The 26,612-nt window shown below is 39.3% G+C and overlaps 1 protein-coding gene across 1 annotated transcript in view; it reads left to right on the top strand.

Moving 5' to 3' along the window:
• The window catches only part of VPS13D (vacuolar protein sorting 13 homolog D), a 3,321,573-nt gene that overhangs the window by 2,791,490 nt on the left and 503,471 nt on the right, over window positions 1-26,612 (top strand). The window contains exon 54 of the mRNA XM_044060428.1: window positions 6,080-6,315. Within this exon, the coding sequence (XP_043916363.1) occupies window positions 6,080-6,315 (236 nt within the window). The remainder of the gene's footprint in view (window positions 1-6,079; window positions 6,316-26,612) is intronic.

Here is a 26,612-nt window from a genome sequence, read left to right as displayed (position 1 = left end):
TTTGGTTTCAGAGAAAACAGAGGACCTCTGATCAGTTTTAGACTTCAGTGTTCTCAGTCATTTAATTCTGAGAACACATTTCCAGAGGATCACAGTGCAAACTTCCACCTTTTTCTATAGGAGGGGAACTGGATGTGGTCTTTTGGTTTCAGAATGCATGTCTGCATATCAGAATAGCCAAGTATTCTAGGAGAATCCTGTGGTTTAGGGTGGGAGGCAGATGGTTTTAAGTCTGAGCCCTCCCATTTAGTCTCATCATAACCCCCCCCCAGGGTGCTAACTAAATTTATTTTATTTATTTATTTTTATGTTATTTTATATTTCTTCACCTGGAATGTCCAGCTGGGTCAGAGGCCTATTTTCAGCAGAAGCCTGGGGAGAAAAGCTCCAACAGTAACAAAATTAACTAAATTACACAAAGTTTTACAAAACTGAATCATTTTTAACAGTAATAAGAACTTGCAAATTTATTGCCATAGTGGTAGTTCATCTCAGACTGTTGTAGACTAGAGTTTTGCCTTACTTGGCTGTCTCCTAGCTGCTTCTACTTGAGGGTCACCACTTTTGGTGAGGGAGGCCCTACTCCCAAGTGTTCCAGTCCTTGGGAGATATGGTGAATACTGCCTAGTCCCAGAGGGAGCTGTTGCAAGCACTGAGTTTTGTCAGGCACTGTTTTCTTCACAATCAGTCTCCCAAAAATCAGAATTGTAGGTCTTCAGTCCCAGGTACATCTTCTTTCTTCACAGGTTTTGCAACTCTCTGCCTCAGGGTTTTGGGGCTAATCGGAGTGATAATTTTCATGGTTCCCTGTGAAAGGTATTAGATAATTGTCCTACTGTGGTCTCTGAAAATTTAGTGATATAGATGTGCAGAACCCATGGCAGCTCTTGTAAGAGTTTCAGGCATATTTTTCCAGCATCTGGCTTGCTAGGTTCACCTCAACCACCTTGAGTGTGATAGGTACTATGGATGCACCTGCTCTGGGGTGGAGGAAGCATTGTTTAGTTCAGACATCGCAAGGGACCTGATTACAGCATGATGCCAGCCTGCACCATGATGTCCTGAAGGAGAGAGAATGGTCATTCTTACAGTACAGACCTTCCAGGATGTTCTACTTCAGGGTGTGAGTGTTATCCATTCAAACAGCGCAACAGTGATGTATTAATCCAAAATGCAAGGAGGATCCATATCATACTTCTAGTGTCGAGAAGTCATGTACCTGGGGACATGTTCATTTTGTCTCATTGCTTTATCGTAAGAACCCAGATGAGCACATGACAGCTTTCTGGTGGATAGGCTAAGATGCTGTTTGCTGATGCCGCATCAGTGATCCCCAAGTCTTTTTGTGATGAAGTGTTGTGTTTGCCATTGGGGCATACCTTGCAGTGATCTGATTTTCTCCCTAAAAATTCCTAATGCTGCAGCTTTTCCCCCCTAATTCCTCTGCAGGGACAGACATTGTTTGCTCTTGTTCAGGCTTGACCCTGGGATCTTGTTTATGCTTTTCCCTCATTTCCCCTTCTGAAGAAAGCCATGCAAAGCAAGGTCAAGTTCATCATCATAGTTCTTTTTCTGATCTTGGTGGGTTTGGTCCCTCATGCTGTAGCCCTACCTGTTGTAGCGATGTCTCCACCTTAGGCCTTTCATGAGTCTCCTAACACAATCATCTGCAAGCCTCATCCAGACCTTTGGTCTCCTTGCTTTATAATATGGTTTCTTCACTTTCACTGATGACCAGAGAACTCTGCCTTTACCCTTCTATTGTGTTTCATGTCCAGAATTCTGCCCAGAACCTTCAGGTAGACTAACATTGAAAAACAGTGAGCAAGATTTGCCTTAAAAGTACTCTGTGTCAGGTACTGAATCCCTTTTCCATTCCAGTTCTGACAGTTTTAAAATACGTGTCACAAATCTTTAATATGAAACTAAGTTACTCTTCCATCAAACTGTATTTGGCAGCAATATCTAATTCCCATTAGGGGTTTAATTGCACAACTTTGGCTTCTTTCAGATTCTGTAAGGCATTTTTGAAGAGTGCTTTCCTGCCGAGACTCCCTACTAAAATAATCCAATCTTCCATGGTATCTTAATTTTGTGGTGGAGAAACTAGCCTTACTACCATATGAAACAGTTTTTAGGACAGAATCAAAGTTCTTGACATCAAAAGCATTCTTTTTGATAGCTGTCTGGAATGAATTGTTTCAGAGCTGCATGGTTTCTCTTGTATACCTCCTTGTCTTACCTTTCACAAAGACTGCATGTCACTGTGAATTAACCCATCTTTTATTTCTAAAGCAGTCACATAATCTAATTTTAAGACACCCACTTAACTTCCCTGTATTTTTCTCCAGTAATCAAACCAAAGGGAGAATCTGTTGCATTACTTGGATCAAGTTTCATTGTTACACTTTCAAATGAACAAAGTTAAGGATATAAGAAAAAAAAAGAGTGAATAGGACAACAAATAGTTGCATCTTTAAATTATTTTGAAAAGGTTTCAGATTTAAAATTTAATAGTAAGATAAAAACGTTATTAATAAATAAAACAATTACTAAATATTTAAAGGGCTTTAAATTATTTAATTGGGATAATACACAAATTAAGAACAAACCCCTGCAAGAATGCTGGTGATGTGAAAGCAAATGTGCTCAATATAAGAGAGTGGCTGTATAATAAACTGAATAATTAGCGAGTGAGTCCAAAAGTTAACAATGCTTTATTCAAAACAAAAAAACTTTCCACTAAGCGCTTTCATCCCCACATATTAAAGGGACTTCATCAGAGTAACATAACTATACAAGGATACTGTTTAAAAGGGCAAAAGCCTGCAAAAATACATTGTGTCAGTGAACACGTAAATCCAGCTAGATTTAAAGAGACAGCCCACCTTAAAAAAACATACATTTTAAACAAAGGAATAAAGTAGAAAACAACACTCCTCTGGATACAACTATTAACGCACATATCCACATCATTGTAAATAATGTTCAAAACCTGTGAATTACTTGAAAAATATAAAGCAAAATAGATAAATATTAATATGAACTCATGTCTGAAATAGGAAACATCACATTCCTGAATACAACTATTGAAACACATGCCAAGTTCATTAAAAATAATGTTCAGAACCCATAAATTGTTGAAATGTAGACATGACATATGAAAATGAAACAAAATAAATATTAATTTGAAAAGGATTGTTAGTTTTTGGACTCACTCGCTGATTATTCAGTTTTTTATACAGCAGCTCTCTTATATTGAGCACATTTGCTTTTGCATCACCAGCCATTCTTGCAGTGGCTTGTTCTTAGTTGGTTTGGCTTCATTTTTTATTTCATAATGCACACATTTATTATCTTGGAGTTGTAGTTACATAATCTTTAAAAGATTCAGTTGTAATTAATTATAACAATTTAAAAATATAGTAAATAAATTACTTGAAAAGTGGAACAAGTCTTTTTTTTCTACAGTGGAAGATCAACTTACTTGGATAAAAAATATTTTACCAAAAATTTTATTTTATGTACAGTCATTCATTTTTCTTCCAAACAAGAGCATTTTCAGTTAGTTAAATTATGTTCTTATTAAATTTTTATGGTTTCCCAATAAACTGAGATTGTTTTTTGACTGGCATACCAAAGGTTGGGAGAAGGATGGAGTAGCTTTCCCAAATATTGAATTATATGCAAAATCTACTGTAACCATAATATCATTGTGGTTAAACTCTTCTTATCAATCTAATTGGAAATCTATACATGAAAGAATAATTTGAAATGTTGAACATAAATTAATCCCTCGTATTTTATTTGGAGTAAACAGACTTTATGGGATCTTAAAACATTACTGTACAAATGATAAGAATATTTTAATATCTATCTCATTTGTAAGTTATATCATACGCACCTTTAAAACATTTGTAAATTCCAATTATATAGTTAAAGACTTGCTTTTCATATTATTTCCTATACATAATACATATGATTGTTTAGAGACGTTTAATACAACTAAACTGTTAGAATTCAAAGAAACAAATTTATTATTCTGGCACCAATTCTTAAATTGAAATAAATTATACACTACTGATGTTCTTTTTTGCAAAATACACTATAGAAAAGAATACTTGGCTGAACATACAAAAGTGTAGTAAGTATGTAAGTGATAAAATTAAAATATTTATGGATTATCAGAAAAAACATATTCCTAAAATCTTAGAATTTCTGTTAAACATTAATAGTGACCTATATAAATTTAGAGATTTCTCTCGAGCTTTATGATCAGATAAATGTATTATATCTAACTCACTAATTTTGTTCAGTGCACCAGTATCAAATTCTAACCCTAGTTCACAGGTGCTTCTCATTTGTTCCATCTTAACCATAGCAAGGAAAGTAGTTACTGAAATTTGGAAATGTAAAACTGCTTTACCTTTCTCTGAATATATAATTTTAGCTAAGGATAGGTGTAAGAAAGAATTGTTAACTTTAAAAATGAAAACAGCCATTATTATACATCAAAGTAAATACTGGAAAAAAACTAAACAATTTATTAGAAAAATATTAATGGTTTTGCTTACTGTTCTAAATTTTGTTGTGGACCTCAGTTAATAGCTTTTTTCTTTTTTCTGTGATTGTTTCAGTTTGTACAATTTTAATTTAAAAAAAAAATATTTTGAAAAAAAAAAAAGTGAATAAGAGAAATTTGTAAAGTCATCCTGTTAAAGTGGTGGCTACTTCTCAGGCATTTTTCAAGAATGTTTCATTTCACTGCATGTTTGCTGATGCAATATACGCTTCTCTCTATATATATTAAAAGACACTGTATGCTGGATGCCATCTTCTGATCTGGTTCTGCCTTCTGGTCTACTTTTCTAAGAGGTATTCTGTCATGATGCCACACAAGAGAATGCAAACGGTATTCTGTTCTGTCTCCTAAAGTGGTTGGCAGGATTTTGTAAGATATTAAAGTTCTAGACTTAATTTAACAGTAGATCTTCGTGATCCATGTCCATCCACTTCAACATTCCCACTTGCCTTTCCCCATATTCAGCTGAAGGTGGCCTAGAGAGATGTTTGAAAGAATGTCTGTAGGGGCATTTAGTACTTTGAATGAATTGTGATGTGCATGATAATTTTATTATAGATTAATGTGTTTGCTGCTCTGGGGTGTTTTGAGATCTGGAGAAGCAGGGAGGTACAGAGCATTATTGGAGCTGAGAAGGACTTGGAGCATATTTGAAAGTATTAAAGATGCTGAGCAGATACGTCCCTGTGGCAGCTAATCTGTCTGTGGAAGTGGACAAACATGGATCATGAAGATCTTTTATTATGGTAAGTACATAACTTTCATTTATTCCTCCTTTACATTGACAGTGGTGTTTTTCCTTTGCCAACTTCACTCTTGAGGGCTTTTGCTTTAGGGCCTTCCATTAAGGGAATGGCTGCTTTTGTAGCAGAAAGTTAGGAACATGTCTATGGTAGACGTGTGTGCTAATTCCTTTCGGTCATTTTGCACATCTTTGTAAACCACAACAGTATGAACCTAATTTCCTAGTACACCCTATCCTTTGGGGAGCATACTGTCATGACTTTTTTTTTCAGTAGGTTCATTCTGTCCTTTTATAGCCTAGTTTACTACACATGTTTCAAGTGTCATATCCACTACAGCTTGAACTACATCAAAATCTTTCTGAACTTTAGCCAGGTACCTTGAATTTTATATCCTTGAAGTTTATTTATTTTCATGAATGGGGTATATGAATTGTGGGCCAGTGTGTGTATGTTATGTATGTGCGAGAGTGTACGTATGCAGACAACAACAGTCACAAAATGGCATGCATAGAGAAAACATTTCATCCCTGTATAGACTCCAGGTTTTTAAAATAACCGAGTAATAGTGCAGAAGGGAAGCTGCTTTAGCTACTGTATAGGGTCTTGTTGAAGATCAGCTGATGTAGTTAGTGTTTTCTTTTCACTGTGAATATTGCATGCTAATTTTAAAAAGCAGTTTGTTATTTACTGAAGTTTCTGACTTTTGACTGTGTGTCTAATTTCTGAGCAATTCCATGATCATGCATTGCAGGTGCCGGTTATATTCTACCAACATAGTGTAGCTGAACCTCGCCTACACACTGAAGTGAAGCCTATGGCATCATTGGATTATGCTTGGGATGAGCCTAGCCTCCCTCCTTTCATCACTTTGACTGTTAAGGGTGCTGGATCATCTGAGGTTGTCTGTAGTATGAATGATTTCAAGGAAAACAAACAGCTGTATTATCAGAATTTCATTTATATTGCAGCAAGCTACACATTCTCAAGGTAAGCATTTTTTAAACATTTGCAATTGAATTTTGTGAACTGTGAAGGTGTCATCACTTTACCTAGCTTAGTCAATAAAGTGTTTTAATTTTAATGCAGTAGTTTATCACAGATTAAAAGGTAAGTAGATTTTGTCAAAGCAGATATGTAGTGTTTGGTAGTGCTACTGTCATAAATCAAACACTGTTCACATCTGTAGATATTGTATATCTTGTTGAATTTGTTAGAGAAATGTTATAAAACCGAAAATAAACACATCTCTTCAGTTCTTTTCCATTGGCTTGAGGAAGGCAGAACCTGACTGTTTCTTAGGTTTTCAGCAGTTGAAAGTGATTTCTGATTTATTTGATTTGTTTATTCATTTAATTTAATTTAATTGTGAATGATTGATTGGCTCCATTTTATTATCTCCAGGGGATTTTAGGTTATCATTTGTTGAACTTCATTGATGGCATAGGCATTGCTTTTCACATGCCACCGTGGTCAAAAAACTGTCACTGGATAGCTGTTCCTGTATTCTGTAAGCTTAGAAGGTGATCTAGACTTCTAAAAACATTGTTCAGTGTTTGGTCAAAACATACCGCATCACCAAAAGAAAATGGTGAGAGAACATCTGGTAAGATTAGACAAATTATGAGAAGATTAGAAGGCTAATAGAAGGCTTAATGAAGAAAAAAGGACCCCTTTTCAAGCTTGTCAGAAAGACATTATTATTATTGACGGTATAAAAATCACTGCTGTCGAGAACAGTCCATCCCTGTTTACCCAGGTTAGTGACCTGCTTATAACTAGATGACAGCAGGTTTCACATTTCATTCCCTGTTGATGAGCTCATTGATGTCGTTCCTTACTCATGTTTTGACAGACAGCCATCTCTAGAGCAGTTCTTTTCTGCTCAGGTGAGTGTAATGGGCCTGCTGTGTCCAAGACAGCTGCAGTTCCTTCTCCTGTAGCTGCTAACCTGAGAGCCTCATTTCTTGCATCAACTCCTCGTACTTCCTCTCCAACCATTCAGTGCTTGTGCCTTCATATTTGGATCCTGCAGCCATGGTGGTTTCTCATTTGGAGATTCAAATGAGCTAATATAGATTCTTTTGGCAGTATGTAAGGGTTCTAGCAGAACCACGCATTCAGCGAAAAGAAGACGTTTCATGATCTTAGTTTCTAACAGAAACTTTGACCTCTAGCATGCCTAATGTTGTATTTTATGCAGTAGGTGTTCAGCTTTACTTCTCAATTATTGAATGTCAGAGACTGATTTGGTCGAACTGCCCTGTACATGTGGTTCCTGTTTGTATTCTTGATGTCACAACTTGAGTCTTGCTCACACCAGAGTAAGAGTTTGCCTTTTGACTATTTCATCATTTTACTTACCCATCTGTGAGAAGAACATACCTCAGCTTTGTCTTACCAAGATGTTTGTGTGTGCTGTTACATCCCTGTCCACCTTGGATATAATCCCTCGTCATCATGGCATTTTAACTTTGCTGTACATTATCCGATCTTTGCACCCTTTAAACCCCTGTCTTCCTTTGACCTCCAGATTTTGTCATGAAGAGCAGTTTTTCCTGGTAGCTTTTACTTTTACAAAGAGCATGCCCGAATTGAAGGTCTTACAATGTAAAGTCGTATCTGACATTCCAGAAGAACAAGTGTTCCTTCCCACTCTTTTTTTTTCTTTTCAGATCAATTTTTTTATTGTTTTTATCTTTTAATCAGGCAGTACATTTCCCAACCTATTCCCATGCCCAGTCTAACTTTAACCAAGTCTTACATCACAAGGTGGGTGTTAGGTGTGCTTTAACATCTTGTGCAGCATGAACTGCTAATTGCTGGAAGGCCAAATAGCTATTTTTGTTTTCTTTTCAAAAGGTCCCAGGAGACTCGTGTTTACTAAGCAAACTATAACTCTTAACATTAGTGACCTTTCTTTGTGGGTCCACAGTTAGATTTACATTCTTGTCTTTTTCATTTCAGCATTTTTCACAGAAGCTCTTATATTTGGCAGGCATGTGTTCTTTGTCCTGGTACACACTGCAATGTTGTGTACCACACTAGTAGGACTTGTTTATTCTCTGAGCCTTCCATTTTTTCTGCCTTTCCCAGAATTCAGATTTTGATGCCAGAATTCATGGTGACAAAGTTCCTGCATGTGATACCTGAAACACCAAATCCTACTTAAGTGTCTGTCGTATAGCAGGTCAGAATGTGCACTTGCAGTATCTCTGCTCCTTAAAAGGGGAGCATGTTGTGAAGTAGTGCTGTAAGTGCCAGTTGTTCACTCTCACTTCCCCATAGATGTCGGAGTAAGGAACTTGTGGTCTCTCTAACTACCTGTGGAATTGTGGCAGTTCAAAGGGACTTCACTCAGAAGTTGAAAGAACTGGGGGGTATGGAGTTCAGACTCTCACATCACTGTTTTGGAGGCATGTCTGTTTGAGAGATGGTCTCCTGTTTTTGTATGCCTGTTTTCCTAGGAAGAGCTCAGCTTTGTAACAGTATTCCATTTTATTGAATGACAAGAGGCAAGAGACTGATATACCACTAGCTCTCACCTTGGAAAGTATACCCCAGACTGTAGACACTGTCCATCCCCAATTGATTGGTCAGTGCCTACCATTGACTGGCCTGAACCTGGAAGCATCCCTTGATTCACCTGTCACAGTTAAATGGCTGCTTTCTCTAAGACGGGCTCTTATCCCCAGCTCCTTCTCCCCCACCTTATGTCCAGCATAGCTCAGTGGGTCAAGGTAAGAAGGGCCCAATGAGTCCTACCATGCCAGGGTCTTCAGTTCAGTCCCCAAACTTCAGACATCTGTTTAAGGTCTGTCTGACTTGTTTTTCAGGCTTGGGAGTGCACCCATAAGGGACATGACTTGAAGGCATCAGTGAGCTCATTGCAGGCTTGTCTGGCCCCATGTTGTCAATGGTTGGTGCATCGCTGACCACTGGCACCTGTTTGTCATGCACTTGATTCCGCATGATTCATCCATACTTGAGTTTACCCAGTCTGTTTCTAAGATGGAGCCAGATTCTTCCTCACTTTCAGCTTCCTTTGACCTCCTTTTCTGCCTCATTTTTAACATCATAGTACTTGGTGGCTGTTTTCTTTGTAGCAGATAAACACAAGATCCTCTATGAACACAGCTGAACACCAGATAAACTTTTCTTTGGAGAAAACTTGTGATGTTCATCATAGCCTGACTGAGTATGTGGGAAACAAGGTTGAGAATCCTTGAGTCTTCCCTCTCTGTGGATGCCATCTTTAAGGTTGATATATTTGCAGCCTGGAAGAATCTTTTTTGCAATGGCAGATGTTCTTCGTGTTTCACTGTTGCAGTCATTACATTTGGGTAATCCTGCTGGCAGGTTGCCCCTCAGTCTGCCTAAATTCCAAAGTCTTGGGTCCTGCATTGGTTGCTGTTGCCCCTTCCCTGATGTCAGGTCGTCAGGGGTATAAAAGATGCAGCTGACGCCATTTTCTTCAGTCTTTCTTGCTGTGCGGTGCCCGAAGCAGAAGCAGTTCGCAAGTGCCGGTCGGCTGACTCCTGAGATTTTCGTGTTCGAATTTCAGATCCGAAGTCTTCATTAAAGCGAAGTACCCCGTTGGGGAAACCTTTTTCTTGCTCCAGACCGATGTCAGAAAAAGTTAATAATTGTATTTCTTGTGGAAAGCAAATACCTCATAAGGACTTTCATTCTTACTGTATTCCTTGCCTAGGCCCTGACCACGACGTTTCAAGTGGTTGGTTTTGTGCTAGATTTAACCAACGCACTATTACGCGTCGGTATGATTTTGCATTAAACTATTTTGGCCACAGATTTAATTACAAAATGTCATCGGACAGCCATCCGACTACCGGAGTTCTCAAAAAACGCAAAGAAAAAGAGAGGCAACCGAGGCCCAAAACCGATGACGAAGCTTCTCCTAAGCCAGTCGCCGGTTCTCAGTGAGGCGCTTTCACAGCCCCTGACACCCGCTACTTTAGAGTCGCATGCCGCTATTGACTCCCACGTGGAGTCGGCTATGCCGCTGGAAACTCAAGGTATTGGAGCCACGGACACAATTTCCTCAGATGGTTCCGGAGCCGCTGAGCAGGCACCACTTCTGAGGGTGTATTCAGACCTAAACATTTATACATTAAACTGACTTCAGCTTCAAAGGCAAAGACTAAAACACCTTCAAAGACAAAGAAACAATCTCAAGAGCCACATGGACAGGCCTCCATACCCAAAAAACAGATGCTCAAAATGGGCGAAGACTTTCTTCTGATTCCTCTTCTGATCAGGAATATTCTCTTCCCCCAATGAGGATTCTGATGCTGAAGAATCTATTCCTTCAGCTTCTCCTCCTGAGGACTATTCTTTTGGGGAAACCTTGCATACCATGAGGGAGCATTTCCACTGGGAGAGCCAAGATTTTTCAGAATCAAAAAAGAGGCTCAGGGATTTCCTTTTACTACCTCAACACAGGCCACTAGCCATTCCATTTGTGTTGGACATTGTAGATGATGTTTTTTTCGAAGTCTAGTCTTACCCCTGGCTCCTTACCTCCAGCTCCTGTTAAGCATGACAGATATTACAGGGTTCCTGACTCTCATAAATTCCTTTTTAAAAACCCTGCTGCAGACCCAGAAACTATTAGACAGGGTCCCAAGGGAGTTAAGGCTTCCACTGCAAAAAACCCTACCCCCTCTGACAGGGATTCAAGGGCACTGGACAGATGGGGAAAAAAGGTATACGCATCTGCTACCTTGGGGCCTTAAACTGTCAGTTTCATATACTCAAATATCAGCAACATGTCATGGCATTGCTTAAACAGAAAATGTTGTTAAACTGTGAATGTGCAGAAAACATGAAAATGCAGGATTTATTGCATGCAGCTGAACAAGTTGGAAAGCATACTTTGCAATGTGGTTTAGATTCTTTGGAGGCCTCCTGCAGGGCCGTAGTTACGGGTTCTGTAATTAGGAGGCACGCTTGGTTAAAGGAACAAAATCTGCCTGATCATGTCAAGGTTAAATTATTAGATGCACCTTTACAGCATGATACTTTATTTGGTGTTAAGGCAGAAAAGGTGTTAAAGAAAATGGAGGACAAAGCTAAATCTATGCAAACTGTCAAAGATTTTTTACAAGTACAACCACCTAGGTTTAGTAGTCACTGGCCAACAAAAAAATTGGTCCTTTCCTGTGTCAGACAGACCTCAAAGGGGCAGACTCAGACGCCCTAGAGGCAGATCTCAGGCGCAAGGTTCATACAGGTCAAAGCAATGGGGTGCCTCTACCTCCAAAGTTGGAGAAGACAAATCTCAACCATACAGGAAACAGTCCCAATGACTTCCCCCTGCCTGCACCAAGCACTTATCTCCTGGCAGCACCCTTAGGGGGAAAATTAGCACTTTTTTCTCAAAATTGGCACATCATAACCCAGGACAAGTGGATTATAAATGTCGTGTCACAAAGGTACAAGTTCCATTTCCATTCCCTGCCAAAGGCAAACGGCTGGCCACATCTGCCAAAAAATCAGTGGGCAGAGGCACAAAAACAAGTCTCATCCCTCATGGACATGGGGGCCATTCAACAAGTACCAGAGCAAGAGCAGGGACAAGGATTTTACTCAAGACTGTTCTTGGTGCCCAGAAAGGACAAGGCCTGGAGGCCAATACTGGACATATCTATTCTTAACACATTCCTGGATACACCAAAATTCAAGATGTTGGCTTTGCAGCAGCTTCTGCCCATGCTGGGCAAGAACGCTTGGCTTGTGACTTTAGACCTAAAAGAGGCATACCTGCATGTCTCTATCAGACAGATATGTAGAAGATACATCAGATTCAAGGCTGGCTCAATGCATTACCAATTCTCTCCACCACCCTTTGGCTTATTTACTGTGCCCAGGGTCTTTACAAAGTGCCTGGCACCAGTAATTGCATTTTGCAGACAAAGAGGAATACAAATATATCCTTACTTGGACGACTGTCTAATTCAAGCAGAGAACAAGGACATTCTTCTACAGCATCTGGCATTTGTGAAAAAACCTCTAACATGTCTAGGGTACACAGTCAACGAAAATAAATCAAAACTAGTACCCTCTCAAGAGATAATATTCCTGGGTGCAAGTTTGAATATAACTGCCCAGATGGCTTATCTCACGCCAGACAAACAAAGGCAACTGACTACTTATTTCAAAATGATGGCAACAAAGGCCCAGTTATCTGCAAGAAAAATTCTGCAGGCTTTGGGCTTCATGGCATCCTGCATCCTACTAATTCCATATGCAAGACTGCATATGAGGAAACTTCAGTGGTACCTAAAAAGTGTCTGGACGCAACATTGCCACAGCCTGGAAACAATGATTACTCTCATTCCCTGCCTGCAACATGAGTTTCGATGGTGGGCGAAAGCTTGTCACTAAAACAAGGGACAGCCATTCACATTACCCCCAGCCAGGCAGAACCTAACAACGGATGCATCAGATTATGCCTGGGGGGCCCATATGGCAGGAAGATGCATTCAGGACTCCTGGTTCACAAACCAAATGCATCTACATATCAGTCAAAAAGAGATGCTAGCTGTTCAAAATGCTCTGACAGCCTTCAAGGACCTACTTCATCCGGACAACTACTGATAAAGACAGACAACACCACGGTCATGTGGTATATAAACAAGCAAGGGGGCACACATTCTTACCTCCTTTGCAGACTAGCCATGACTTTGGGGGACACAGCATTGACTTACAAGTTCATCTGCAGGCACAATTCCTGCCAAGAAAGGAAAATACTCTGGCAGACGAACTAAGCAGAAACCTCATGGATCCCCACGAGTGGCAACTGGATCCACAAGTCTTCAGCATGATAACAAGGAAATGGGGATGCCTGGACATAGATCTATTTGCCTCCCCCTCACAACTACCAACTAAAAAGATTCTATACAAGGACTTATCACAGACAAGCATGAAAAGTGGATGCCTTATCTTTCAACTGGAAAAACCTATCAGTATATGCCTTTCCTCCACTGCCTCTCCTCCCCAAGGTACTCCTAAAGGTCAGACAGGAGAAACCAAAGATGATACTAATTGCCCCAGACTGGCCACGCCAGTACTGGTATCCAATCTTAAGGAACTTGTCTCAATACCCAGCCTGGACCTTACCTCAAATACCTCATCTACTGTCCCAACAAAACAATCAGATTCTGCACAGCCAACTCAGGACTCTAAACCTGGCAGCATAGCAGATAATGTAACCATACAAAACACGCCTCTCAGTAAAGCTGTGATGGATGTCATTTTGGAAGCCAGAAGGCCTAGGACTAGGAAATCTTATGCTGGAAAATGGAAGAAATTTTGTGCTTGGAACCAGGCACAAGGAACTGATACAGCTATACCAAATATTCCTCAGATTTTGCAATACTTAACTGAGATGCTGGACAAAGGCCTATCTTTTTCATCAATTAAAATTCATGCCTCTGCCATTTCGGCTCATTATAATACAGAGCCCACCAATCTTTTCTCATCCGTTATTAAGGCAGTACTTCAGATGAGCCAAAAATTTAAGGCCTCCAAGGAGATTGCCAATACCTGCATGGGACCTCAATTATGTCTTGGAAAAACTCACCTTACCTCCATTTGAGCCAGCTGCTACTGCTGATATAAAGTTTTTTATCTTGGAAAACAGCTCTGCTCATAGCAATAATTTCTGCAAGAGGAGTGTCAGAGCTACAGGCACTCATGGCTGTGGAACCTTTTATCATTTTTTATCCAGACAGGGTCTCTCTGAGGACAAACCCAACATTTATGCCTAAGGTGGTGTCCAGTGTGGTCCTTAACCAAACTATTAATTTGCCAATTTTTATCCAAATCCACAGAACAAGGGGGAGAGAATTCTGCATTCTTTGGATGTACACTGAAAGCTTAGATTCTGTTTGGACAAAACTAAAGTTTTCAGAAAGACAGAACAATTACTAGTGGCATATGCTGCAGAATCACAAGGAAAGGCGATCTCCAAGCAGACTATTTCAAAGTGGATAGGCCACTGCATTCGTTTCTGCTATTCACAGCATGGCAAGCCAGTGCCTAAGGGCATTAGACCACATTCAGTCAGAGCTGCAGCCACTTCAGCAGCCTTTCTCAGGGGAGTACCAACTAAAGACATTTTAGAGGTTGCTACTTGGAGTTCAGTGCACACATTTACAAAGCATTATCACCTGCCTCTTTACTCTAAATCCAGAGCAGGCTTTGCCACTGCAGTTCTGCAGGGCCTCATAGCCACTCCTAATGCTGTTTAGCTCCAGCCTCCCAACCATAGCTTTGGGACTCTACCCAAATATAATGACTGCAACAGTGAAACACGAAAAACATAGTATAGTTGTGTACACTTACCATAAATGTAGATGTTCGAGTGTATTCACTGTTGCAGTCCAGGTTACTCACCCGCCATCCCCCTTATTTCTGCTCGAACTTATCTTTCCTTCTCTGATCTATGCAACCTATGTGGTGTATTTGCTTATAGATGAAGGTAAAGTTTATATTGGTGCATGTATGTTTTATTTATACATATATATCTATATACATTTTGTCTACCCTTTAGAGGGCACCTGACATCTGGGACAAGAAAAACTGAATAAAATGGCGTCGGCTGCATGTTTTATACCCCTGATGACCTGATGTCAGGGAAGGGGTGACAGCAACCGATACAGGACCCAAGACTTTGGAATTCAGGCCGACTGAGGGCAACCTGCCAGAAGGATTACCCAGATGTAATAACTGCAACAGTGAATACACTCGAACATCTACATTTATGGTAAGTGTACAACTGTATTTTATGATGGTCACTGCCCTCTATAAATTCCTTACTGATTAGAGTGAGATCAGGCATTTTGGGGAAAGCTCATGGTCTGTTCCATCCAGCATAGGACCCAGTGACTATAACATTTTGCCATCTTGCAGAGAGTAGATGCCTAGGAGAAGAGAGGCAGCTGCCATGGTGTAACCAACAAGGTACTCTTAGTCTGCATGGCTAACAGAAGCATGGCTAAACTCAAAATGCAGTGCAAGATTCCCCCATAGTTGACAAACTAAAAAAGAACAAAAAGTGGACCGGACTCTCCACAACAAACTTCAGTGCACTTCAACAAATTTTAATGTAATAAAACTTCAGACTGAGCTCTTTCATCTTACAAACATGGAGACTTCATCAGAGTAATAGTTTGCCATTAAAAAACATTTAAATACAAACAATTCATCCAATCAAATTTGAATTAAAAGAATAAATTGTGATGTGACTCAACTACCAAGGGCAATTTCTTAAAGAACCAGTCCTGAAAGATGTAGTTGTGTTACACAGACTAAATTATGAGATACAGCTAAATCCAAAGTATGTCTAAGTAAGACATTGATGGTTTTCCTTTTCTTTGTATCGAACATTTATTCACGGATCCTGTACTTACATTTTCTGGTAGTTTTCCCAATGTAAAAGACATTGTAGGACCTGCAGAGGTAGTCAAGTATACTATGTGTGTAGTATTGCAGTTGCATCCCCCTGGAAACGGGATAGTTCTGTTAAACTTTTTATCTACAAAATATGGACCCTCTTGTATATATCTGCACATTTTGCAGAACCCACGTAATTAATTCCATTGCGAGAAGCTCTGTTATATGTACCATCATTTGACAGCAGCTGAAACGTTTTGGCAGCATAATCCCATCAGATTTCAGGTGCCGTTATCAGGGCTGCATGTGCCCCCATATACGCTAACATCGTACTAGCTATGTGGAGAAAAAGACAGTGTTCACCCCCTCAGTTTCTTTCTTTAGTTCATGGATATTACAGGTTCCTGGATGACGTGCTTATTCTGTGGAAAGTAAGTATTGAACAATGGGAATCCTTTCATGCTTTGTGGCAAAATTCTACCCCTTTCTTGAGGTTCACATAGACTTTTAGTTTGAATAGTGGCAGCTATCTTGACGTTAGGTTGTACAAAGACCTAGCTAATCAGTGCTGTTTCCACTATATACAGAAAGGACACATTTTCCAACACATATCTCCATTTTCACAGCTGCCACTCTTTCCAACAAAAGAAGTCACTAGTAAAAGTACAAATGGTTAGGCTTTCCCATTTAATTTCTGATGACAGTATTTTTGAAAGAGAGATGCAACAGTTGTTTGCAATGTTCAGTGAATGGGGATACCTCACCTATTTACTCAGAAGAATTCAAGCTGATGCGGTACATCCACATTATGGTAGGTTTGCACCTATTTTAAGGATTAAGTCAAGCATTACAAACTATGTGGGGGAGACTACTGTAGACATGATGAGTAAGGGTATGTTTGATTCATTCACCCCCATTTTTTCTGTACCATTCAGCAAAAATGTTTTGGTTACATTAACATAATTAGGCTAAACTGAGACATTGTTTTTTCTGAGGAGGTTAAAAAGATTCTAAGAACTGCCCCAGTGATACTGTTGTTGTTGTGTCTTTTGGCTTTTCCCGGTTAGGGGTCGCCACAGCGGAACTCCGGTCCACTAAGATTGGTAGTTGATTTTTACGTGCTGAGTTACCAGCCCTGACGCACAACCTTCAACGAAGGTACACCCATTCACGGATGTCTCCACGCTGAAGACGCTCTAGCTGAGAATCGAACCAGACAGCGTCTTACTGTGAGGCGACAATGCTAAATTAAAGAACATTAAGACTCTTAGAATTGCTCAGTAGTGGTATAAAATCTATGGTGACTAATAGTTCCTTGCGTAAATGTGGATCTTGCAAAATGTGCAGATATATACATAAGGGTCCATATGTTGCAGTTAAAAATTTTAACAGAACTATCCCGTGTCCATGGAGATGGCAACTGCAAAGCTACACACAGTATACTTGGCTACCTGGAGCTCCTGCAAGGCCTTTTACATAGGAAAAACTATCAGAAATTTTAAGGACAGGATCTGTGAACATATGTATGATATAAAGAAAATGAAAACCACCAATGCCTTATTTAGACATACTTTGGATTGTCCAAAATACAAAAAAAAAATAGTCCTGTTCTTCATTGTAGACAGGATAATTGTGAATTTTAATGGGCACTTACTCGACACATAGCTTGAATTCAAAGAACTAACTTGGCGACTCAGACTTAATGCGGCTGCTGCTCCAGGCATTAATGATACAGCATCTCTTTCTAGCATTTTAAAGATGAAAGCAGCTTTAGTGTGATTTTTTTTTTTGCTTCAATTTTAACACATTTTTCAGTGTACAACAGTGCATGTGATTGATTTAGCTGTATTTCATTATTTACTCAGTGTAACACAGCTAGATGTTTCAGGACTGGTTCTTTAAGAAATTGCACTTGGTATTTGAGTGACATCATCATTTGTTTTAATTCAAATTTATTGGATGATTTGTTTGTATTTATTTATTTTAATGACAGTCTGTTACTGGGATGAAGTCTTCATGTTTGTTAGATGAAAGCCCTCAGTCTGTGGTTTTATTACATCTTTTACACGTGTTTTAAAAAGTACAGTATTTGAAAGCTGCATCTGCCATGAAGAAGAAGAAGACAAGAGAAGAAGAAGAAAAATCCATAACTTTGTCAATGGACACAACTACCAAGAAGTCATCTACAGTTTCTTTCAGTGACACTTGAAAATGCAAAAGAATAATATGCCAAAAATTACAGCATCCTCAGATCTCCACTATATTCATGACAGTCCAACTGTCACTGTTCTTAGACGGCCAGTGCCTACTAAATCTGGGAGGCTGTACTTGCAGGAAATCTTTAACAGTTCCTTGTTTTGGTGGCAGGCCATCATGAAAAACATTTTTGAAATGTGCCTTGACATCTAACACATTACAACTGTATTGATTATCAATGCCCTTTAATCTTCAACTCTAACAAATAAAACAGACAATTATATTCAGAAAACCAAACTAGTATGGATCTGCATTAAGTTAGTTTTAATATAAGCATAGTACCAGCAACCATAGCATTTTTAATACTCAGTATTACTTTCTCAAAAAAATTGGAAATAGATTTAAATCAAAACTTTGGTGAATTTTTTTTAGTTAAAGTATTAAAAAATGTAAAAGGAAGCAAATAAGTAAAAGAGAGATAAAGAAAGGGGCAAGGATGTAAAATACCTGGTAAAATGAACAAGCAAGGCTAGATTTTTTTTAATTTACTGACAAGGTAAGCACAACGGGCATAACCCTTACTTTTTAGGGGGAATCAGGAACACTGCCTGGTTAAGTGACTTCCGCAGAGTCCTGCAGAATGTAAGCAAAAGCTGAGAGTATCACAACTATGACACTAGAATGAAGCTTGTAGCACTCACTGATTTACTTTTTTGTTAAATGCCAGATCTATAAAAAGGAACACAAACATTCTTATTCTTTTTTTAGAACTACATGTACATCTTTCACTCCTTTCTTTACACATAAAATCATGTGCTAAAACTGAGAAGTCTGCTTATGTACTGGTTAAAGCTTCAAATGTCAGTATAACCATGCTTTCTCACATACCTGTTTGGGGGAAACAAGGACAGGAAATATAGTTCCCTGCGTTGCCAAATCTCGAAGAAACAGAGCTCCCAACTGCCAGTTGGAGATGACAAGGCATTATATAACCAGATTGGCTACAAAAAAATGTTCAACATAGACGAGATCACAATGCAGATAAAAAACTATTTAGTCAGTGATTCCTTCTATGGTGCAGTTAGAAGAGCATAAAAAATACTTAGTCATACAGTCCAGTTTTGTATATAATCAGTAATCACAGGTTTGACAGAATTTGGAACACACTTAATTTTTGAAACTGATATATTCCTCATTTGTGTAGTGATGAGTATCCCTTGCCTGTCACACAGGAGATAAAGGTTCATATTCCAGATGGAGAGTAGAAGTACCTGTGAGGAGGGATTGACATAATGGTTAAGGTATTTTCCAGACACGTTCAAGGTATGTGGTTTGATTCTGGCCTCTGGTTATTGGCTAGGGTTGTAATAGTCTGCACACTTGATAGCCCGGTAATCTCCTATGAACACTGCACACAATTTATTTACCACTGTTTTGTGAACAGAATCTGGACAGTTAGAAATACCACTGTGTACTAATAAACAGTTCTAGTATTTCACAGAGCAGGAACAGAAGCAACTCGGACTCTGAAGACTGCAATTATAAAATTTCAAGAGTCTGACTCTCAACAGATTTTGGTCTTCTAAATAGACAATTATGTCTTAGATGAGCTGAAAATTTCTTTTTACCTGATCCAAAGAAGTTATTAGATTGCCCTGGACAGTAATTTATAGTTTGTTCCCTTTCAAATTTTTTTTAAAATACTAGAGGAAAAGAGCAAGTCTGTGTAATCATCATGCAGCTGTTTCACCCTTCCATTTCATGGAGTACTGGGAACTAACCTAATAAGCAGTAGCCATTCTGTAGTAAGCAGTCCAAAACAGATTGTTTAAGGAAGGGCCTTGGAAAAGAATCAAGCCAGGAAAGGTCGCTGAGGCAGCAAGGCAGGAGAACGGGAAAAAGATTTCCTCCCTTTCAAGACTCCAGCAGAAAGTACTGACTGTTCTCATAAGTCCTGCCCCACCACCATCCCCCTTTTGCAGTTTCTGGATAGAAAAGTTTTCTACTTCAAGAGAGTCTAGTTCTCCTAACAACAGGCCAGTGGGTAATGGAGGACATATCAGACTATAAGATAGAGTGCAAATTTAATTTAATTTACTTTAAGTAATGCATTTATTTATGTTGACTGAGTTAGTTCTATTACTGTTGTAGTCTGTTTCTAGGGAGACTTAAGGTGACATTTGTACAGATGGGGATATGTTTTGCCAGAGCATATAGGAACTTTTACTTGTTCTTCTGTTTAGTAAGTGATAATTCATATGTACATAAGCTATCAACTCAGGCAGATTGGACCTCAGTTTAACATGTCATCAAAAGGATGATACCTCTGCAGTTCTACATTCCCCCCAATACTGCAGTACTACAGTGCCATAACTGGAAAGTGAAACCAAGGCCTTGGTGTGGAAATAAAACCACCAGCTTTCTGATATTCCAGGCTTTCAGACATCAAAGGTGCCCTTGCATCCTGCTGTGCCACTGGCTCTGACTATCCTCCCTTTATGAGAATAACTCCCATCCCTCCAGAACAGGAGGAACTGTCAAAGCCAGGCTTGGATCATCTTCTCCTTTTTGGGTGCTAAAGAGAAAGTTCCCCTATAAGAAGGGGACATGGATTTTATTTACGGTTTTCTCTGGTCCCAAAGATGGAAGGCTTTTGGAAATCTCTTCTAGAACATTAGAAATTAGTAATGATCAGGATGTTATCACTTTAAACATTGGTACATCTACTCTTTCCCCAGGCTGTTTTAATACTCTTAGATCTAAAGGATGTATATCTGTATGTATCACTTCAGAAGGCTTTCATATGATTCCTGAGGTTCAAAGCTGTGCTGAAGCATTTATTTTAATTTTTCTGCCCGCTGGTCTGTCCTTGCCACCATTTAGTTTTTTGCAAAATATCTGCCACTATTGTACCTATCTTTTGATCCAGGGGATCCATATTTAGGTTCATAGGTAGGTACTAGGCTATTGGCCCTAGGGCCTATATAAGCCTAGCCAAAGGTACCCTGCCTTTCGCCACCTAAGAAAATTATTTTCCTGTGCCACTGTCGAGCAGAGCCACAGAAGTGATCCTTTCCAAGGCAGTTGTTACATTTGGGCAGCCTCACTGATGGAAATTTTGATGGCTGTTGAGTTCTCTATTCATTGTGTCTTCAGCCTGGGCAACTTCCCTCAACTTTCAGCTTCAGGTCTTTTATCAGAAAGGACAGTTACAGTCTTAGCTCTTTGTTTATGCCAGACAAACAGGACAGGCCTGTTTTAAAGCAAACACTGTATAAATGCTAAACTGCATGACTTTCTGTTATAAGAACAATGAGTGGTATATGGAAGGGCCATGTAAAGTGCACTCTTACCAGGGATGAAGCAAATGCAGCAGTCTTTTTCTAAGTATATCAGCTTCAGAGTATCTGTCAGGCAACCACATAAAAAATTGGATCTTTATTTGAGGAACAGAATAGGTTTTGCTACAAGTGCCCTTCAGGATCTGTTATAATTTCCTTCTTCCCATGGAGTAGCTGGTGCTTTAGTGCTCTTCCTGTGGATATGGAATCACAGTGCAGCCACGAGTCCTTTGACAAACATAAAATAGTTTTTTTGAGTATATTGTGGTAGCGTTCTTGCCTCACAGCAAGATGTTCTCCTGTTCGATTCTCGGCTGGAGTGCCTTCTGTGTGGAGTCTGCATGTCCTCCCCGCGGTCGAGTGGTCTCCAAAAGACATGTGTGAATGGGCATGCCTTCGCTGAAGGTTGGGTGTCGGGCTGGCAACTCGGCACCATAAAAATCTACTGCCAATCATTAGCAGACTGGAGTTCTGCTGTGGCGACCCCTAACCGGGAAAAGCTGAAAAGACAAACAACATTCATCTTAATTGTAGATGTACAAGAATTGTTAATCTACAACTTTTTCCAAGACCCTCCTTCCTCTTTCAGAAGGGTCAGGAGGTTGGATATAGAGAACACCCGCATAAAGTCAGCATGCCACTGACTGTACAGGGCTGTCACTTTGTCCTTAGGCTATCCACTCCAGAAGCTCCAAAATTAAACTGGAATCTGCCTTCTCTGTTTTGAGGAAGCTTAACAGCAACATCTTAGGGTGTGTGGATGTAAAAAAAACAAAAAAAAAAGCAGCAACAAAAGAAAATTTAAAGGAAAGTCAGTGAGAAAAGCAGAGGTAAACGTTTTGGTTAAGAATGTTATGGCTGATCAGCAGAAAGAAGATAATTTTGTACCAGTTGTGCAGCCATGGTTTCTAGCAACCTAGAAGTTAAAAAGCAAAATAAACCAAATGCATTTAGAAGTTTTCAGAATAAGTGAAAAGTAGAAGAATATACAAAGATGACAAAAAGGAAAAAAATAGAGGAAACTCTAAGTATGCTTTCTAATGAGCGCATTGATTTGCAGAAATCTGAGATTATTATACTGTGTTATTTACTTATATCCGCATTGCAAATGATTTCTTAAAAATCCAGAGATTATAAGTGACCATGTCTTATGTACACCCTTAGTTGCATAAAAAAACATGAAGTATCTGTTGTACTTTCTTTGTATTTTGTTTGTACTAATGTTTTTATGGGTACTGCCTGGTACTGTCTCTGTAAAGCTTTCTAAACATCAAGTATATTGTGTTTGTACTTAATAATGTTAAAATTCGGATACTTCCAAGATGGCTGCTTACTGATCAACTGCTGAATTTCAGCTCTCCCAGTGTAAAAGCAGAAAATGAGAAATAATAGCTAGAGAAATTATTTGGGGTAAAATTCAGTTACTGGCTAGTAAGTACACTGCCTGCATGCCAGCAAAGTAGAAATTTAGAGAACCAGAAAGGAAATTAACCAGAAAAGGTGAAGAGAAAACACTTGCTGGAAAGAATCCTGCAGCTGTTCAGCAAAAAAAAAAAAAAAAAAAATATGCAGCTTAGGTACAAGAGATGGCTTCCAGTAATTTAGAGGAAAAAATAAATCAAATGCACTCAGAGGTGATTAAAATAACCGAAACTTTGAAACACTATGTCAACTCAAATTACACGTTTTATGAAAGCAGACAAGCAACCGGAGTGGTGTTCCACAGCAAGATTTGTTAACTGAAAGGGTACATAGAGTGTTTGCTCTACACCTGGTCACGAGAAGGCAGACAAGACTATATTAGTAAAGATGCAATCATACCTGCAGAAGGGAAACGTATTAAAAATTGGAGACAGCAGAGTGTTTGTAAAAAAATTATTATTTACTGTATACTAAGAAAAGAAGAAATTTATTCCAACAATCAGACAATATTGAGAGGCATATGTGAAATTGGAGCTGTTTTATCCAGCTGGCTTCCTGGAGGATCATATACATTTTTGGATGCAAAATGGGCTAAGGAGGAAATACAAAGTGAGCCAACAAACTAAAGGAGACTATACTTATTCTTCTGACAGTAAAGCTCACAGAGAAAATTTGCCAGTGAAAACTTTTACAATGTTCTATAGAAAAATGCTTGACAGACAGAAGAAAAAACCCACAGGAGATGACTTGAAGAATTAGGACTAACTTGGACTTGAACCAGAGTCTGATGCCAGTTGATGGACAGGATGACAACCAGAAGCACTTTAATGGGAGATTGTAAAGTACCAGTCAGATTTGTGAAACATAGCTTTGCAAGAAAAAGTGGTTGAAAAAGACTGGACTTTAGCTGACTTTGTTAAACTTGTGGGCGGATTTGTCATTAATGTTTAGAATGACACTAAAAGGAAAATAATAACTATAAGTAAAACAGTTTTGTTTGTATTAGTATTTGTATAAAAGAGAGTATTTGGATAATATGCATGAGTTTAGAAAGACTTCTGTTGAGCAGTTATTTTTCTATATCAACTGCAAGGCTGTGGAAGCATGGAGGTGTTTAGGTGAAATGGCAGTGGAGTTCTTAACCAGATTGTCTAATGAAATCTTGGAAAGTGAGAGGATGCCTGAGGAATGGATAAAAAGTGTTTTGGTACCGATTTTTAAGAATAAGGGTGATGTGCAGAGCTGTAGTAACTACAGAGGGATTAAATTGATCAGTCACAGCATGAAGTTATGGGAAAGAGTAGTTGAAGCTAGGTTAAGAAGGGATGTGATGATTAGTGAACAGCAGTATGGTTTCATGTCGGGAAAGAGCACTACAGATGCGATGTTTGCTCTGAGAGTGTTGATGGAGAAGTACAGAGAATGTCAGAAGGAGTTGCATTGTGTTTTTGGAGAAAGCATATGACAGGGTGCCTAGAGAGGAGTTGTGGTATTGTATGAGGAAGTCAGGAGTGTCAGAGAAGTATGTAAGAGTGGTACAGGATATGTACGAGGGTAGTGTGACAGCGGTGAAGTCTGCGGTGAGAGTGACGGATGCGTTTAAGGTGGAGGTGGGGTTACACCAAGGATCAGCTCTGAGCCCTTTCTTATTTGCAGTGGTGATGGATAGGTTGACAGACGAGATCAGACAGGAGTCCCCATGGACTATGATGTTTGCAGATGATATTGTGATCTGTAGTGAGAGTAGGGAACAGGTGGAGGAGACCCTGGAGAGATGGAGATATGCTCTAGAGAGAAGAGGAATGAAGTTCAGCAGGACTAAGACAGAATATATGTGCATCAATGAGAGGGAGGATAGAGGAATGGTGAGGATGCAAGGAGTAGAGGTGGCGAAGGTGGATGAGTTTAAATACTTGGGGTCAATAGTTCAGAGTAACGGTGAGTGTGGAAGAGAGGTGAAGAAGTGAGTACAGGCAGGATGGAGTGGGTGGAGAAGAGTGTCAGGAGTGATTTGTGACAGATGAGTACCTGTAAGAGTGAAAGGGAAGGTCTACAAGAGGGTAGTGAGACCAACTATGTTATATGGGTTGGAGACAGTGGCATTGACAAAAAGGCAGGAGTTTGAGCTGGATGTGGCAAGAGTTAAAGATGTTAAGATTTGCACTGGGTGTGACGAGGGTGGACAGGATTAGGAATAAGTATATTAGAGGGTAAGCCCAGGTTGGAAGGTTTGGAGACAAAGCCAGAGAGGCAGGATTACGTTGGTTTGGACATGTGCTGAGAAGGGATGCGGAGTATATTGGGAAAAAAGATGCTAAGGATGAAGCTACCAGGTAACAGGAAAAGAGGAAGGCCTAAGATAAGGTTTATGGATGTGGTGAGAGAGGACATGCGGGTGGTTGGTGTGACAGAGCAAGATGCAGAGGACAGGAAGAAATGGAAACAGGTGATCCGCTGTGGCGACCCCTAATGGGAACATCCGAAAGAAGATGATGATGATGATGATGATGATCAACTGCAAGGCTCAGAAACATTTAACACAATGACTTAGGCAACATAAAGTGGAAAGAGTCATCACCAAACATAGGGAGCTTATAATGAAAAAATACCCAAAGATCCTGTAGAAGTATTAAAGATATTTCAGAAACTTTATGTACGTTTGCATAAAGCAGACGAATGTAGAAATAAAAAAGTACATAAATTGAAATATTTATGTAAGACTTAATTATGACAAGATTTGAGGTAGGTAAGACTCAGCAACTAATAATTAAGATAAGAGAAGATGAGATAAATATGGTGATATATGATCAGTCTGTAAGAAAATCTCCAGGAACAGATGGTATTCCTGTGGAAGTTTGGAAATTAGGAGGGAAGAAAATGAGAAAGATTTAGAAGATTTTGTTTAACAGTATTTTAAAAAAGAGAGGAAGCACCAACATCTTGGAAGAAAGCTGTGGTGGCTGTATTACCCAAAGACAGTAAAGATCCATCAGACCCAGCTTCCTATAGATCCATTTCAGTTTTATACCATGATTATAAAGTATTTATGTCTATACCAGCTACAAGAATGGCAAAGTTGTTGCCAAAGTTGATAGGTTTGGATCATTGTGGTTTATTGGAAGGGAAGAAAGCATTTGACAACATAACAGGACAGTGTTGATCCAGAGCGAAGCAGAATGTAAGAATATACCGCTGTTGTCATTGGGTCTTGATGCTGAGAAAGCATCCAACAGTGTAAGCTGGGATTTTATGAGTAGGGCAAAGGAAGAATTTGCATTCCCTGATACAATAATAATGCTAATAATGAGGATATATGAAGAATCTGAGGCAAGAATTAAAGTGGGAAGATTCCTCTCTGATAAGTTATATTTCAATAGCTGGACCAGGCAAGAGTGTCCTCTTTTCCATTTGTTGTTTGCTTTATATTTAGAGCTGTTGGCAAAGAAAATAAGGGACTCTGAAATCCAAAAATATAATTAGTATGTAGTCAAGGAAAGTTGGCTTTATTTTCACATTTATTTATTTATTTGACATTTGTTAACTGGCTTAGTCCATCTGAGCCAATGGCTCGTTTTCAGTGGAGACCCGAGGAGAAAAGCTCCAGCAATTCTTTGTGTCTTTTGGCTTTTCCCGGTTAGGGGTCGCCACAATGGAGCTCCGGTCCGCTAATGATTGGTAGTTGATTTTTACGTGCCGAGTTACCAGCCCTGACGCACAACCTTCAACAAAGGTACGCCCATTCACGCATGTCTCCACGCAGCAATACAAACATAAAAAGATAACAAAGTAGGTGATATACAAAACCCAAGGAAAACAGTGCAGCAATACAGCATAAACAAAAATTGGTTATGCAGTAATCAGATGAAGCAAATTACTGTAATAATAAGAAAAAAAGTAAAACATCTAGTA

Source organism: Protopterus annectens, chromosome 2.part0, assembly GCF_019279795.1.
Source record: "Protopterus annectens isolate FY-2018-M chromosome 2.part0, PAN1.0, whole genome shotgun sequence".
NCBI classification, from domain to species: domain Eukaryota; kingdom Metazoa; phylum Chordata; order Ceratodontiformes; family Protopteridae; genus Protopterus; species Protopterus annectens.
The sequence above is the reverse complement of the archived record's forward strand: the minus strand, read 5'-3'. Positions and strand labels throughout refer to the sequence as shown.